Source organism: Aspergillus alliaceus, assembly GCF_009176365.1.
Source record: "Aspergillus alliaceus strain CBS 536.65 unplaced genomic scaffold BDW43scaffold_24, whole genome shotgun sequence".
NCBI lineage: Eukaryota > Fungi > Ascomycota > Eurotiomycetes > Eurotiales > Aspergillaceae > Aspergillus > Aspergillus alliaceus.
Window position 1 is genome coordinate 311,214 of NW_022474707.1, and position 14,775 is coordinate 325,988.

Below are 14,775 nucleotides of genomic sequence, written 5' to 3' on the forward strand. Positions count from 1 at the left end.
ATGTCGGGGAAATTCCGCAACTATAATAAGCACTATATTAAGACCAATAGCTCCTAGCTACCCACAAGCATACAGGCGGAAAGCTAATCTAACCCACTGGGACGTCGTCCCACCCATAATCTACAATTGTTGAGAGAGGGGGGAAACAATAATCAACGAGCATGCCTAGATTCCGGTATGGGATATTTGTTTGTTTCGAGCATACGTAGGTGAGTATCGCCGCTTCACGCCCGGGAGTTCTCAAAGAATGGTGATCATGGATCCATTAATTCCCTAACGACTGGGGTAGGGTTACTTTCCCGCCAACATCTATTAGAACTAACCTGCACTATTGCATCCATCTTTTACAAGTAGGAGATTCTTTTGATAGAATTCTAAGCTTGTTCTGCTGCAGTTACCTGCATACACATCATACTGTTACTCAAGTTGAATAATTATCTGCAGATGATCATCATGTTTATAGTCAGTACAGTATCAACGAAATTCTAATTGTGATAGGAGAGCCACCAATATATACTTAAATCGTTATCTTAAGAAATCTTTTCGCTTCTGACATGATCTGTCAGTTGTCTTTTCATTTAGTATACAACATACAATGACTACGAAACTAGAACAACAAAGCCGATCCTATCTGGTAGCTTCCATCTAACATTCCACACTTGCTGATATGTTAGACGGCTCACACGGCACAGAGAGCCCCATGATACTAGTATCTTAAGTATGCTAGATCCGATCTGTAATTAGACTCTTGACCTGCCAGAGTTTATGCCTCGCAATGCAATATTCATGTCTGTAGTAGTGTTAACCTGAATGCCTGGCGATATAAATTGTTCTTCCATGCATGCACACTCCCGTTTCAGGGATAGCAGATAAAATATTGTTGTACAGTTCGTCTACCCTATATCTTAGCGTCATGTTGGATCTGTGTGATGTGTAAGGTCTATCACTTCTGCTTCGTGCTACCTCTTATAACTTAATTCAACACCGCTACGGGCAGCTACCAGGTGTCTCCTCATTCATTCAACACAGTTACACAACCATCGCGGTCAAGATAGCCTAGCCGGCGGCTTGTACAGAAAACCATGGTGTGTATCACTCTCAGAGGAATGAGTGTCTACCATCCGACCAATGAAACACGAATCGCATTAAAACTTGTGGCTAGTTGAATTATCCATTTGAAGGACAAGTACATTATATCCTGCATACTCAAGCCATACCCTGTCAAGCACCTCACCGCTACTAATATAATCTCTTACCCATAATTGCTATCTACGGCTACGTATGGATGTTAGTTTCTCTTAGTCTTTTTATAGATCCCGTAGAGTTTTAGACTTATACAGAGGAAAAAGAAAGAATCTCTTGTTTGAGTACCTCGACGTCGATCATGGCCGAAGCTACTTTGCACAAGGGTGATAGTTTCTCTGGATACCCCGATGATTCTACTTTTCTCCCCTGAATGAAGGTCCTCTACGCCCACTGGTCCACTCAAGGTCATCGATTGGGAGGCAGCCTTTGCAGGTCCATGTGAGATATCAGGTGAATTCTCTTGACTCTTTCGGTAGTTCCGTCACCTATGGACGCACCGTGGAATTAGGACGAGATGAGTCATCCAAAGAGCGCGGATGACAAGAAGGAATTCGCTAGCCAGGGTAACTATATCGTAATTGTGAGACAAAAAGGAAGGGAGCGGGGCTTAACCGAGGGGTATAATCCATCATCAGCATTGCAGGACACTGAATGGCAATATTTAGCATCTGCAATGAGGCTATATCAAAGGGAAGGCATGGGTCATTCTCAGAAATAATAGAAGGGCTCACTGATAGTATCTTGCATGTAGGTGCTTATCTTCGCGGTTCTGTTCAGTTAATGCTGACATTTTATATAGTATGAAGTAGTCTCGACAGTCTCAATCTCATAGCTCTATAGGCAGGCTAGAAGCTTCATGGGTTACCATCGGAAGGTGTCCATGCTATCTGCAGATGCTATTTTGTGGCATTGCATGGAAATTGTTGACGTTCCTGCAACCAAGTCTGCTGCATTTGGTACAGGTACCGGTGAAGTCGAAGAGCGCATACTATGAGGACGTATACCGGATTAAACTCGGTATGTGTAGCAAAATTAGCGAAGTCTTCAGCCTGATGCATGCATAACAAATGAAGTAAGGTGGGGTGGATAGATACCCTAAAAGAAGGATTGAGGCTGCGGGGATCTCCCTATGCGCGGCAGGTGTTCCATCATATATAATCCTAGGTAGCATCACTGGGTCTAGCGGATATAAACCATGTTTAATCACCCGACGCTAGGTATGTACCAAACCCAGTTTCTATCAGTTTTCTTTTATCGATTCAATTTATGCAATGAAAGATAAGGATAGAAGAGAGCAGCGGCGAATTGTCCCTATGTTTCGGTCAGCGGATAAGTATAACTGTATTTTCTATCATAATGCCAAATAAGATTTTTCTCCTATATCAATAGGCGAGATGGCCGAGCGGTCCAAGGCGCTGGAGTAAGGTTCCAGTCTCGAAAGGGGCGTGGGTTCAAATCCCACTCTCGTCAACATATTTTTTAGCTCTAAAAATTAGAATTTTTCTAATTCCCGAGCCGAATATTGATTAAATTAACCCCACGATTGATGTTCATTTCCTGCTGCTCTTGTTTTTTTTTTTTTTTTTTTTTTTCTAGTTCCTCTCCCTCTCTTTTGTTTTGTAATACTCATCCTACCGATCCTAGTCACTGAAGAATAATAAATTCACATTGATTGACTAACCGCGATCAACTAATTAAAAACGATGGAAGTTGACTAGTGGAACAATGAATTACCTCAGGAAACGGATTGATTAATGATTTGTTGGAAAGTGATCTTCTGCCACATCATCTAAATCTAGAGCTATCCTTCGGGGGCTCACATCATGTACCAGTATCCGGAGGCCGTCTAACGATGTAACATCATGTCAAGTGATAAATGCCATCCCCAAGTGCGTTGTGGCTTCCATTATTCCGGAAATATTAAGCTTCAACCGCAGGTGCTTTCCCAAGGTTGAACCGAAGTAGATAGTCAATATCCCCGTGGCTTTAGGCACACCAGCCGCCAGCAAAGGTTTGCCATGTAAACTATCGTCTTTCTAACATACTGTAATCGCCTACAAGAACAACTCGTCATCGACGGGCACAGATATCCCCCGGCTGACTCTTGCAGTACACATATCTCAGAGTCGGGCCCGTCATTCCTCGTCATTGTCCCGACAGGCAGTACACCATTAGTCGCCGGTGCGTTGTACCGTCGTTGTTTCCATGATACGGCCGATGTGGCCTATATCACGGCCCTTTTCTCTCATGTGTCGGTCATCGACCTTGCCATTCCTAGTATACGCCGTGAATTCGGAAACCAGGTCACATGAGGAGTCATGGCTGCCATATCCTCCCTGGCCGAATTCCCTCGCTGCTAGTGTAAGACGACCTGTATTCCAATGTTTCCCCATACGCGGTCCAAAGACCATGGTATGGAAGACTAAATAGCTATCCCACTCACCTTGCTGTAACATTGACTTTTACACAATGTGAGTTGGGGGTGTGAACAGTTTCATGCTCCGGTCACGTTATCCCAAAAAGCCCTTCAACAGAGCATAGAGCGTATACTGACGTCCAATCCACATGAAGAATGCCAAACACACGCTTACTATGGTCAGTAAATCTCAAGATAATATATCTAGCATCAGTATCTGGTTTCCATAGATGACGAACGCTGCCCGCATGCTCTAATCCCAGCAGAATTCAGCACTTATTCCGATGCGCGTCAAATTACACATAAGTACCCGAAGTATGTCCCTTGACCAATGCCATTAAACAATAAGATAGCTAGCTGCTGGGTGATAACTAGTTGTGTGCAGGTAAACTACGCTGTGCCAAGGGAGCATGATACCCCAACCATCAACTGATTAAGGGTGTTACATATGCTACCAGTCCTTGCATCGGTATCGGCGATAGCCGCTGATCATCATCCCAAAGGTCATTGTATGTGTCATTTCCACTCATGACTCGCGTTCGCTAAGTTTTAGCTTCAGCATGGCGCTCATTTTCAATTGGCTCCAGGTGAATTTCTCCCGAACAGATGGTTACAAGTACCATGGGGCGTGTAAACATAAGATAGACGCGAGATATGGCGCTCTCAAAGTCGATAGACAGGTTTCTGCTTGTTATATGCGGAGTTTTGACTCTTTGGGACTATTTTAGAGGGCTGGAATGGTTCAACAGCAGCCAAAGGAATTTCAATAGGAACCCGTCGGGATATTCAGTCTCTGAGCAAGACGATGAGGGCATCCAACGCAGAGGCAGATGAAGATGGCTCGAATGTGTTGTCCATGGAAGGCTGGGATTTGTCTGATTTACCTAATAGTTCATGACCATTCGTAAAGTCAACATATTTTAGACCGGCTCGCATGATTCTGGACCCTGAGCCTGGGAAGGGGAGATTGTTGGGATGTGGCAGCTTTATACTGAATAAAATTGCCGATTTGTGGAATCTTCTGACCCCAAGTCCTCGGATCGATCTTAGACATATAGTTCTTGCCAACGAACTCTACTCTGCCCATATGTGTGATGGAGGTCTTCATACACCAGCATGTATTAAAATGTAGGCTACTTAATATAAAATACTTATTCATACCATTGCTAATCACCTTATTCGACAAGCGTCAGAACACGAATAAGATACTATCAACACTCATCACACCCTCCAGAATATGATTCAGAAGCATATGAATTCTTATCTGGGGCATTATTACGAGAATTAAGATCCCTCAATTCCGCAATCGTGCTTGACCCGACTTTACTAAGCATTGATGAAATTCCAAAGATTGACGTCTAACGAGATTCAGTCATACGTACCCTGAGAATCTGATGACCTAGTCTGCTTTGTAGCCTCTAAGCTTCAAAGTACGCTCCCGTGGACGCAGCCGGGTCAGTAGAGGATGTAAGTGTCCCGGGAAAGCCGGGTTCTCCATCCTCTATATTCTTTGCCGCAGAGCAAATTGCATGCACCATAGCAGATATTGAAAGTTGCGATGAGACAGGAGATGCCGCTACCGTGACAAGCCATACCTGACCCTACACAGGTACAACCGCAATCTTCTCCACGTACCCTTGAAGAGACGGGAGACCCGCAGATCACAATACCACAGCTGCCAGGTATAGAGAATGACAAAGCATAAAGCATAACGCTAGGGACAATAAGTGACATATTGATGCTTTGGGTAGAAGCGAGGTTTGAATGCCGTGCAAGTGTTGCGAGGCCTGTTTGATGACCGGTGGGAAGAGATTTCGAAAAGCGAGCTTGGGCTTATGAGAAGATATCTTGAGAGATACAAGGCAGGGAGTGACCTTAAATATCTGGAAACCGTTTCACTTCATGGATACAATGGACTCTAAAGGTCTTGTCTGCTTCCCCAAGAGGTGTTTCCCTTCAAGAGCTATGGGAAGGATGCTTTATGGCTTAAATGGAACCTTTACTTGGATTAGTCCTCTTGAAGCTAAAGTATGACATGGCATGATAACTGGCCTTTACCACTAATCTACGTTCTCAGTGCATGCAGGGCAATAGATATCTTACTCAATGTCCGGTCAGTATATAATGGTATCGACGAGCGTCGATGAAACTTTATAACCAAAGATATTATGGTATGAGAGTATTATGGATTAGTGTAGTACTTCCGTTTTCTTTTTCCCGTAGCATAGGTTACGTGGTGCTAATATTCGAGGATATTATCGATGGATGCTGAATTGAGTAAACAAGAGCCACCTGCGCTAATGAATCTTTATTGGGAACTATTTTAGGAATAGGTAACGTAGCATACAGCAATCTAGATCTGTCCTTGTCATATTTAGGGATTCGGCTGATCATCCCGAAAGGCTATGGGCTATTCCTCGCTCAGTGTGGGGTTAATTATGTGGGGATATACAAGTCTCTCCAGAGCCTGGATGCATATATCTCCGCAAAATCTTGCTCAAATCTTATATTCGAAGACGAACAGGCAGCTGTAGGAAGCATCTTATTTAGCCAGCTTTAGGCTATAGCAGTCTAAAACACGTACTAGGTTTATTAATGTCGACCTTTTACATTTTTGGTGATGATGGTCAGGATATATTAACTAGCGCACCCCGCGTCGTTCCCCAGATGACTTGAATTTTTCCAATACTCTCTTCTGTAATAGGACTAAAATCCATCCCGGGTTCTCGTTATAATCCAAGTACTTCTTCACCTGGCGGCCACGACAGAAGTGCAGATAGCATTGAGCCATGTATCAACACTAAACAGCACTAATAGTCCCAGGATAAGTGAACAAGAGACCACACTGAACGTACATACGTCCCATCCCGCCTAAAGTTGGCAAGGAAGAAACTTGCATTAGGGCCTAGTTCGACGACCTTCCGACCCCAAACGGCCTGGGGAGCATCTCCACTTATTCCAACCTGAATTTCAATTCCTTCACAGTCCTTGATACTCTAAGTGCCACCGCAAATGGCTATATCGACAAAGAAGACGTGGATCGTGCCTTTTCATTCTCAAACACGCTTTTAGCCTCTCGATCAAACCGCCGTTCTTTGCCCCGATTCGCTTCTAACTCGGCGGCTGACAACGACGTTTCCCAGTACTTCAACCTCAAGGGTCTGGCGTTCAAGCCCTTGGGCGAAGTACCATACCGTTCGGTTGTAGAAGTGAGGGCCTAAGAGCTGGTTCTAGATGGGTCGGATTCTCGGGCGCGGAACGTGTACCCTGCCTGGGTTATATACTTAGAGGCCTGGAGGTAGCCAATGTAGTATTATGAGTTTGATAGGTGGGATTCGACGTTGGGTCGGAGGGTTAATGTGGTGGAATTGTTTGCTTATGCGCCTGATGGACGGGATTGGGGGTTCTGTCTTGACGATGTGAAGGTTGAGTTTGTTGATGAGCATTATCAAGTATATAATCTATGCTGTTATCTCCAATGCTTTCTTTTATTTATATGAACCTATCTATCATTTTGATAGAAGTTACTAAATTCCAGAAACTATTCGTTTTATCTCTTTGCTCCATTTCCCTTCTAAAGATACTTCTGAGATATTATTATATTCTCCAATCCGGGCATACAGCTCATTGTAGGTAGAAAATTACAATTTCCACTTATATGTTTCTATTATTCACCGACTGTACCAGCGCTCACCGTTGTAGTATGACTGAAAACTTGGCAAGCCGCACGGTGTTATGTAATGTACATGGCTATATACTTGATATAAGGATGTATGACGAGAAATGTTTGTATGCGCTCCTGGAAAAGGCTAACCGGAAGGCGAGCCCCGCCTAAATAGGTTATGAAGCATTCCGATAGCTTTCAACGATGGAGAGCATTTCTTCCGCTGAGCTGGATCGAGGTTCATGACAATGTGCGTCTTCTCTATATCCTGGACAAAAACCTCAGTGTTTGATGCGTTGTATTCACCGACTGCCGATGGTTTATAATGGTGCACAAAGCTGCGCTCTTGATGGGACGGGAGCCTTCAACTACCCGGATGCAAGGGTGGAATCGTCTCGGTCCTTCATTTGACCACGATATGGCCTGAGTATCGAACAAGGGAGGCACGGCCGAGTAGGCTGACTTGGTCTATACGCAGCAGACCCTGAGAAGGAACTGATGGACCTATGATGGAAACAAAGTAAACGGTAGCGCATAGTTGTTTCTGTCATATTTGAACCAGCTGCATGGTATTGTATTCTGATATAAGCGGCGGCTTATACCATGGAAATCACGGCGTATACGGATCTTTAGCCTTGCTGAATCAGGGCCAAATACTTCTCTAAACTATCTCCGAGGACATTGATGAATGGCCACTGGGTGTTCTTTCGGAACAGGCGAGACCAAAGTTTAATGACTGCAAGCCCAAGGCCGATAGGGTCCAGGGTAGGGACACTTTCCCCTTCTTCCAAGTCCATTGAAGAATATGCTTCCTCGACAATACAACGGGTCCAGTTTAATATTCGACTTTCATTATCTAGGCAAGATAGAGTCAGTAAAACTGTACTTTTCAGGGTAAAAATTGATCCACACATGTTCATACCACTCAGACTCTGATCACCTCCAGCTTGAGCTAAAAAAATAAGCCATTTGCTAAGGAGAACAGCACATTCCAGGCTGGCAATCGAATGGCGGACACTCCAAAAGAACGCTTGACTGCGTGCAACGTGGTCAATGCCCAGCCGCACAGGAATACTCAGCGCATGTGCTGAGTAGATGAGAGCGGGCGTCAACCGATAGCTTCTACCGGGTCGCGGTGATCTGTGCAATGCAGAGGCTATACGGTACGGGTCCCTTGTGTCGAGCTGACGGTAAGGTCCTAGGTTTAGGGAGAGACGAACGTAAGCCAATCCCAGAAGTGAGCTCGAAGTAAAAGGAATGGGTCCGTTCTCATTATGAGGATCAAGGCTCGATTCTGGGGCCTGCTGCCAAACGGAAGTCCAGGACCGGAGAGCTCTCCTAGCGTGTCATGTCAGCGGTAATATCGAAAGGCAAGCAATGATAGCAACTTACTCCAGTTTATTCAGTTCCTCTGTCGGTAGCGAAAATGTTTGATCTCCGGTTGGCAGGGAAAGTTCACTCACAAGGTGGATGCGTTGAAGAAGACCATGAAGGAGAATATAGTTTCCCAGTGGCGCCGGGATCGGATCTAGTAAGACTGTCGCCCGCGACGGTTGTAGAAGAAGGGCTAGGGCATCCTGGAAGAACAGCTGTTGGCGACCAGCCTCTTTCTGAGCGAGCTCCCATTCCTGGGCGGTTGTTGCTTTCCACTCCTTCGTGGAACAGGGTAAGCGCAAATAAACCTCACTGCTGCGAAGGACCGGATAGATGTTGTATGCTATACTATGGATATGAACGAAACAGAAAGAGATAAATCTGGTACGCCGGATCGACTCTTCTTCTGCCCACTCATGCCACTGCATGGGTGATTGTCGTGGGGTAACCGTAATGTTTTCTGTCATGCCGAACTCGCGCAAGCATCGCACAAGGAGGCCTTGTAAACCATAAGCTTCTTGAACCAGTTCTTGCTTCTCCCACGTGGAGTATCCCATTAAAGTAAGCAGGGTGCGTATGGTTTCAATTTGCCTCCATGCACTCATTCCTAAAGCATCTTCCGAAGAAGGTAATGCTGTAGCCTGGCCTGACTGTTGCGATAGTTCACGAATGTCGTTTAGCGGTATTTGGATGATACCATTGTATGCGGCCAGTGGTGTGTGCGTTTCCTTTGAAAGCTTATGTAGCACAATCGCTTTGGAAGCATAGAAAAGCCGTTCTGCATTTCGATGCTCAAATCGATATTGAGCGCCTATTGTCATCAACGCTAAAACAAGCTCTGGGGCGCGCTCATTGATTCGCAGCGTTGGGAGATGTAGATATGGTAGATGGGGATGGAATCCATCAAAGAAAGACGTTAAATACCTTGTCAACGTGTGCCGCGAAGGGAGGACGAAGTCCGGAATCAGGTGGCGATACTCTTCCAAAGAAGCTGCAAGACGTAATCGTTGGTCTTCAGTGACCCTCGACGGGTTGACCTTCATGGAATTTTGAGGAGGTTCTGGGTCAAGTTAGGCACGTTGAGTTGCTAGATATTAGATGCGCCCTGCAAAGGACCTTTGCTTACCATAGTCTGAGACCGTCCCCAAGCTCTGGTCCCCAGGGGGCACAGAGGGCAACCAAGATCGGAAGGGAGAATCAGCGCGTGTGCGCTCCGCCTGACCCCGACGAGAAGTACCTGGTTGCTGCTCTCTGGTATTCCTGACAGTGTCCGGAATGTCGGCAGGGACTGTACTCTGAACCTGAGGAACTTCTCTCAGGGTGGGAACCCATTCGGATGGCAATCCGATGGAGTCTAGGAAGTGCGTAAACTCTTGGAAGTGATTGAGCTCCTCCGGGAGATATTGTATCGGTTGGGCTAGAAAGGAGTTAGCTGTATGTACTATCTGAGCATCATGGACCGATAGGGAATAATCACGAGGAGGCTGAGTGTCCCGAAAGCTGCCGGGAAGTAGAAGTTGGGCAGCCTGTAGAATGTCCGCGTCATGGGTCACAGCAGGATGCGGGCTTAAGCCTGCACTACTACCACCTGCATTAAGTAGGCTCTGATTATGTTCTAGGTACGGTCCATGCTGTGGGCCAGTCCATTGTTCCATAGGAGGTGGGACCAGGGGAATGTCCGGCCGCGGTGCGGGTGGTACATTGTATTGCTGAGCTACTGGAGGATCTGACGTACGCCGCGCAAGCGACTGGCCAGAGGATTCTGGCTGAGGCTGTGAGGTCGGTGATATTAAACCATTGCTCTCATGGGTGATGCGCGTGTGGCGCTTCAGAAGATCTCGTCGGGTAAAGGCAGCCCCGCAGAAACAAACATATGGCTTTTCTTTTGTATCTGTACAGAAATACTCAATGATTGATCTCCGAAGCGAATAGCGTCCGACCGAAGAATTACTAAATTTTTTTTTTTAATTTGGACGAGGCCAGGATTTTTTTAACTTACGAGTGCGCACGTGCCGTTCCAGATGTTCAGTTCTTCTGAAAGTGCGTCCGCAATGGTCGCAAACTCGGGCTTTTGCTCCAACGCTCGAGCGACGAGTGCCCCGAGGTTGAGGTGAGGATGACTGGGACAACATCAAGACATTTGGGGAAAAACACGCTGACAGATTAAAGATAGTATAGGTCTCTCCACTTGGAGACAATGAGAATGCAAGGGGGTGGGTGGATTCATTGACTTGGAGGAGGTTTAACTTGAAAAGAGTTGAGGAAGAGAAGAACTGACTCCAACACTAGCGCCACCCTTTCGGCAGTTGGAAAACCCCCACCTCTGACACCGATTTGTTGATTTAATCGCTTCAACTCCAAATATAGAACCAGTTTGCGTTAACACATATATCTAGTGCTAGTAGATATTATCTCAGGATTAAACATCGAAGCTTTTAACGATTACCTTCCCTTTCACAGCCCTTCAACAAGCTAACGGAACAAACCAAACCATAAACCACAGATCAAATCAATGACGAACATACACAGTTCCCGGAGTCGCCGTCATTACGTGAGCTGGTAACGGGGGTGCGACGAGAATACTACCTACAAAGCTCCTGTGGGTGGTTTGCTAACATGCTAACTAGGTATCGGGGCAGCGGTTGCGAAAAGTTTGCTTCAGCAGGATGTGAACGGATCGCAATCACAAATCTCAACCCGACCTCGTTGGATCAAACCAAACAAGCGATCTTTAATCTCTCCCCCTCAGCCACCCTCGTTGTTCGAGCTGGAGATATCGTAGATGGACCATTTGTGGAGTCCTTTATCGCTGAGGTTGTCGACGTCTTTGGGCGACTGGACTACGCAGTAAAATGTGCCGGCATTCTCGGAGACGCTCTGCGATCGACAGAATTGTTCAACGGATGCCTTTGACCACATTAACAGTGTTAACTATCGAGGTTGTTAGCTATTTTCAAGGGCGGAGCTAAGGCAAATGATCAAGCAGGGACCACTACTCAGCCACTATCCTGGTCGCCCTTCTCAGAGGGAGGGTGGGGGGCTATAGTCAATATCACTAGTCAGTTGGGGATTGTCGGCGCTCCTAGTACTCGTAAGCCACTTTCTTCTTACTTTCTCTCCGCCACAGTCTTCTTTTTGATGTCTACTGCTGCATGCTGGAGTTCTAAAACAGCAGTTATAGCAATGACACGCTCCGATGCGATAGACTACTCGAAAGATGGCTCTGGGATCCGAGTGAATTGTGTCTGTCCAGTTATTATTGAGACCCCTATGACAACTCACAGCGAAGAGGACCGGGAAAGAATGAAGCCCGGTGTGGATATTACCCCGATAAAGAGGATGGGGAATCCGGAAGAAGTTGCTGATACTGTGATATTCCTATGTTCTACTTTCGCATCTTTTATACAGGGCCATGCCCTCGCTGTAGATTGAGGATATCTACTCAAGTAGCGAAGGTTGGCCAAGTAATGTAAGGAGGCGTGGAAGAGGTAAATACAAAAGTCTATAGCAGTAGACTGGCTGTTTTGATTATCGCTTTATTGGTAGTCCGTATTGATCGTTTGAATATCTAAATGCTGAGCAGATGATCATATGTACAGGTTACACACGCGCCATATACTGTTGCTATAATAATTCAAACAACTAATATGAGTATCTAAAACGAGAGTGAAAAAGAAAGCTGTGTGATATTTTTCATGGTAGTATCGCGATGTGATCTCGTATCTCCAACTGCCAAGGCCCATGTGCGTTGGAGTAGGCATGCATCGACTCCAACACGATCAACTCACTAGAACAATATGAATGCATATTCAATGAGCTTCTTATTGCATAGTGAGACCCACTCCACTCACTTCCTGGCTCTCCCATCTGACATGCAGACATGCAATAATGCAATATTTCCAAGCTCTGAAAGAGAACAGGTGTTCAACTCCACAGACAATTCACTCCATCGGTTTTAGTATTTTCTCATACCAACTACTGGATATTAATAAAATGCTCGAAAGCCAATGAATGCCACCCAAAAGTCTAGTTTCTATATCACAAGAAATTTTGATTAGGCTATCATATAGCCATTCCAATAGGAATTTCTTCCAAGACCCTGGGTCGAATCTGAGGAATGGCTGTAAAACTATGTTTGATTGTTTGTATTGAAAGCACAATAGCTTTACTTGAAGCCGAGTCGCTTGCGAGCTCTAAGTCTCTCCTTTCCTATTAGCATGTCAGTGAGGAGATCAGTGACCGCCATCTCTTTATTAGTCCTGATTTAGAAATTCCGTTGGGCTCCTTGCTAATACGACAGGTTCAAGCTTTGGACCTTCTAAGGCTTTCTATTTAAGTGAGAACATGTTGAATCGAGGGAAGCGTACCGCAAGGCTGTGTACATATGGATATGGGGCAATATGGATATGGGGCATGCTCTTCTCTCCACCTTTATCTGGAATGCTTTGTATCAGATAAGCTAACCAACCGTCTTGGAGTAGAAGGACCCTTTATCAGATTAATTGAACAATGCATGTACCCATCTGTGCCCACAGCTCCAACATGATATCGGTTGGAGTCCATTGGAGTCTTGCTTTATCATTCTACTACCATTAGCTCTCCCTTATCAATGGCGATCTATCCTGTGAGGGCTGGGCTGCTATCAAGTACGGACCTTGTCTTCGACGGTCGCTGGTTGGCATTATGATGGTGGGACGGTTGATAAAATGTTAATATGCGCGGATTATAGAGGTCCATTTAGGTCTGGGGGAATTTGTTCTGGTATACATACATATATATATATATATATTTGGGACCAGTACTGATCAAAATGTCTGGATTGTTTGTGTTGAGTGTTATTTACGATTCGATGTTCAAGGAAGCGGGATACATCTGAGTACCGTAGAATCAGCCAATACGGATAAGAGAATTTTTCTCATACATATTCATTCATCTTTCGATCTGGGGCATCATGGTGAAAAAGAAGAAAAATTAGTATAGAAAGGTGAAAAGCGAGGCAAAAAAAAGAAATTGCTTCCAACGAGAATCGAACTCGTGCTTGCGGATCGCAGCTCCTTTAGCATAGGATCTGTCATATTTCTATGAGACCGCCGTCCTAACCACTAGACTATGGAAACTTGTTGAAAGAAGATCTCTTTATTGACCTTATATTCTAAGGTTGTTTATTAGCGACACACCCACAATTGCAAAGTTCAACTATACATCTTGAACCCAGGTAATCTAATCCTAGTTACTAACTCTCAGGTTTGCGCCTTGCTCATCCACCTATGGTTTTTCGTGTCCATAACCTATCCCTAGAGCTAGACCCTTGCTTCTGCACAGTTCCCTTACAGAATAGGAGGCGTTGGTTTGCCATTTCGGCATGAAGGCTTCTTATGTCTAGGTAATCAAGTAACCTCCATCGTAAATTTCATTAAGTAGTCTCAAATCATGGATGATCGTATGCTGCGACGCATGATAAATAATCGTATATGTAGAATCCAACCACGTTACTGACCTGCCATAATAACTAACTCGTAAAAGATCATTATCCGCATAGCAGGAAAAACAACATCTGGAAGAAACCCAAACAAAGCTCAACACTTTACATAGAAACTCCTGATCTGGGTCTCCCTTCCTCCCCACGTTGACACTCGGCAGGTCGGTCTAATAGCCTTCCTAAAGACACCAACCGTCCGGTTACCAGAGCAGTGGCCATCGTTGAAGAGATGTACCTTGCAGTGGGAACTTGTGATCTTGTCTGGGACGTAGGACAATGCCCCGCCATTGAGAATCGCATTGCGACATGGTGTGCCTCTGATTCCTGAGAAGAGTGTTATCTCTCCCGTGCAATGATTATTTTGGTATAGAGAAAAACCCCAGGTTGCGTTGGGGATGGCTTGGTGTAGGCTGTGAATGGAGGGGAGGGCGTAGGCTGTGCCGAGGAGGGTGGTACCGAAGATGATTCGCATTGTGTATAATTTTGTTGCTTGAGAAGTATTTGCACTCTTAGTGGTCAACTGTCTCTAGTCGGTCGTGGTATGAGGTGGGGTTCGTTTACCTAAAGGTCCTGATAATGGGTAAGCGCCGCAGCCTGCAGTAGTGGGTACGAGATATGAACAATAAAAGAGAATCTTTGATCAGTTCAGAAAGTTTACTTTAGATTCACTATTTAATATTTGTTGGGAAGACCTCGCCCAGCAAGGGGCATGGCACAACCTCCAAATATAGCCAACTTACCAAGAACACTGATTAC

The 14,775-nt window shown here is 45.3% G+C and overlaps 5 protein-coding genes and 2 non-coding genes across 7 annotated transcripts; 3 read left to right on the plus strand and 4 right to left on the minus strand.

Moving 5' to 3' along the window:
- The first annotated feature begins 1,361 nt into the window (after nucleotides 1-1,361).
- BDW43DRAFT_277445 (uncharacterized protein) lies at nucleotides 1,362-2,298 on the plus strand. The gene has a single exon (XM_032042063.1). The coding sequence runs from the start codon at nucleotides 1,601-1,603 to the stop codon at nucleotides 1,802-1,804; it is 204 nt and encodes a 67-aa protein (XP_031899956.1). The 5' UTR covers nucleotides 1,362-1,600; the 3' UTR covers nucleotides 1,805-2,298.
- A 176-nt stretch (nucleotides 2,299-2,474) lies between these two features.
- BDW43DRAFT_t126 lies at nucleotides 2,475-2,556 on the plus strand. The gene has a single exon. It is a non-coding gene; the product is annotated as a tRNA-Leu (tRNA).
- Nucleotides 2,557-7,149: 4,593 nt separating this feature from the next.
- On the minus strand, nucleotides 7,150-10,777 carry BDW43DRAFT_277448 (transcription factor domain-containing protein). Its single transcript, XM_032042064.1, has 5 exons — nucleotides 10,018-10,777; nucleotides 9,667-9,957; nucleotides 8,559-9,600; nucleotides 8,089-8,504; nucleotides 7,150-8,022 (listed from the first exon to the last, which is right to left on the minus strand). Exons 1-5 carry the CDS (start codon nucleotides 10,193-10,195, stop codon nucleotides 7,796-7,798), a joined length of 2,154 nt encoding a protein of 717 aa, XP_031899957.1. The 5' UTR covers nucleotides 10,196-10,777; the 3' UTR covers nucleotides 7,150-7,795.
- On the minus strand, nucleotides 10,282-10,777 carry BDW43DRAFT_94552 (uncharacterized protein). Its single transcript, XM_032050748.1, has 2 exons — nucleotides 10,540-10,777; nucleotides 10,282-10,490 (listed from the first exon to the last, which is right to left on the minus strand). Exons 1-2 carry the CDS (start codon nucleotides 10,670-10,672, stop codon nucleotides 10,369-10,371), a joined length of 255 nt encoding a protein of 84 aa, XP_031899958.1. The 5' UTR covers nucleotides 10,673-10,777; the 3' UTR covers nucleotides 10,282-10,368.
- A 350-nt stretch (nucleotides 10,778-11,127) lies between these two features.
- BDW43DRAFT_277454 (uncharacterized protein) lies at nucleotides 11,128-11,890 on the plus strand. The gene is made up of 2 exons (XM_032042065.1): nucleotides 11,128-11,631; nucleotides 11,722-11,890. Exon 1 carries the CDS (start codon nucleotides 11,157-11,159, stop codon nucleotides 11,451-11,453), a length of 297 nt encoding a protein of 98 aa, XP_031899959.1. The 5' UTR covers nucleotides 11,128-11,156; the 3' UTR covers nucleotides 11,454-11,631; nucleotides 11,722-11,890.
- A 1,661-nt stretch (nucleotides 11,891-13,551) lies between these two features.
- Nucleotides 13,552-13,657, minus strand: BDW43DRAFT_t127. The gene has a single exon. It is a non-coding gene; the product is annotated as a tRNA-Met (tRNA).
- Nucleotides 13,658-14,011: 354 nt separating this feature from the next.
- BDW43DRAFT_94591 (uncharacterized protein) lies at nucleotides 14,012-14,749 on the minus strand. Its single transcript, XM_032050750.1, has one exon. The coding sequence runs from the start codon at nucleotides 14,489-14,491 to the stop codon at nucleotides 14,117-14,119; it is 375 nt and encodes a 124-aa protein (XP_031899960.1). The 5' UTR covers nucleotides 14,492-14,749; the 3' UTR covers nucleotides 14,012-14,116.
- Nucleotides 14,750-14,775: the final 26 nt, after the last annotated feature.

Bases quoted from the DNA above. Each gene is read 5' to 3' on its own strand.
- BDW43DRAFT_94552 (XM_032050748.1), bottom strand. From the start codon at position 10,672: ATGTTGTCCCAGTCATCCTCACCTCAACCTCGGGGCACTCGTCGCTCG. The intron at 10,491-10,539 runs GTAAGTTAAAAA...AAAAAAATTTAG, and splicing joins GGAACGGCACGTGCGCACTC to TAATTCTTCGGTCGGACGCT.
- BDW43DRAFT_277445 (XM_032042063.1), top strand. From the start codon at position 1,601: ATGAGTCATCCAAAGAGCGCGGATGACAAGAAGGAATTCGCTAGCCAG.
- BDW43DRAFT_277454 (XM_032042065.1), top strand. From the start codon at position 11,157: ATGCTAACTAGGTATCGGGGCAGCGGTTGCGAAAAGTTTGCTTCAGCA.
- BDW43DRAFT_94591 (XM_032050750.1), bottom strand. From the start codon at position 14,491: ATGCGAATCATCTTCGGTACCACCCTCCTCGGCACAGCCTACGCCCTC.
- BDW43DRAFT_277448 (XM_032042064.1), bottom strand. From the start codon at position 10,195: ATGGAACAATGGACTGGCCCACAGCATGGACCGTACCTAGAACATAAT. The intron at 8,505-8,558 runs GTAAGTTGCTAT...ATGACACGCTAG, and splicing joins GAGGAACTGAATAAACTGGA to GAGAGCTCTCCGGTCCTGGA. The intron at 8,023-8,088 runs GTATGAACATGT...TATCTTGCCTAG, and splicing joins AGGTGATCAGAGTCTGAGTG to ATAATGAAAGTCGAATATTA.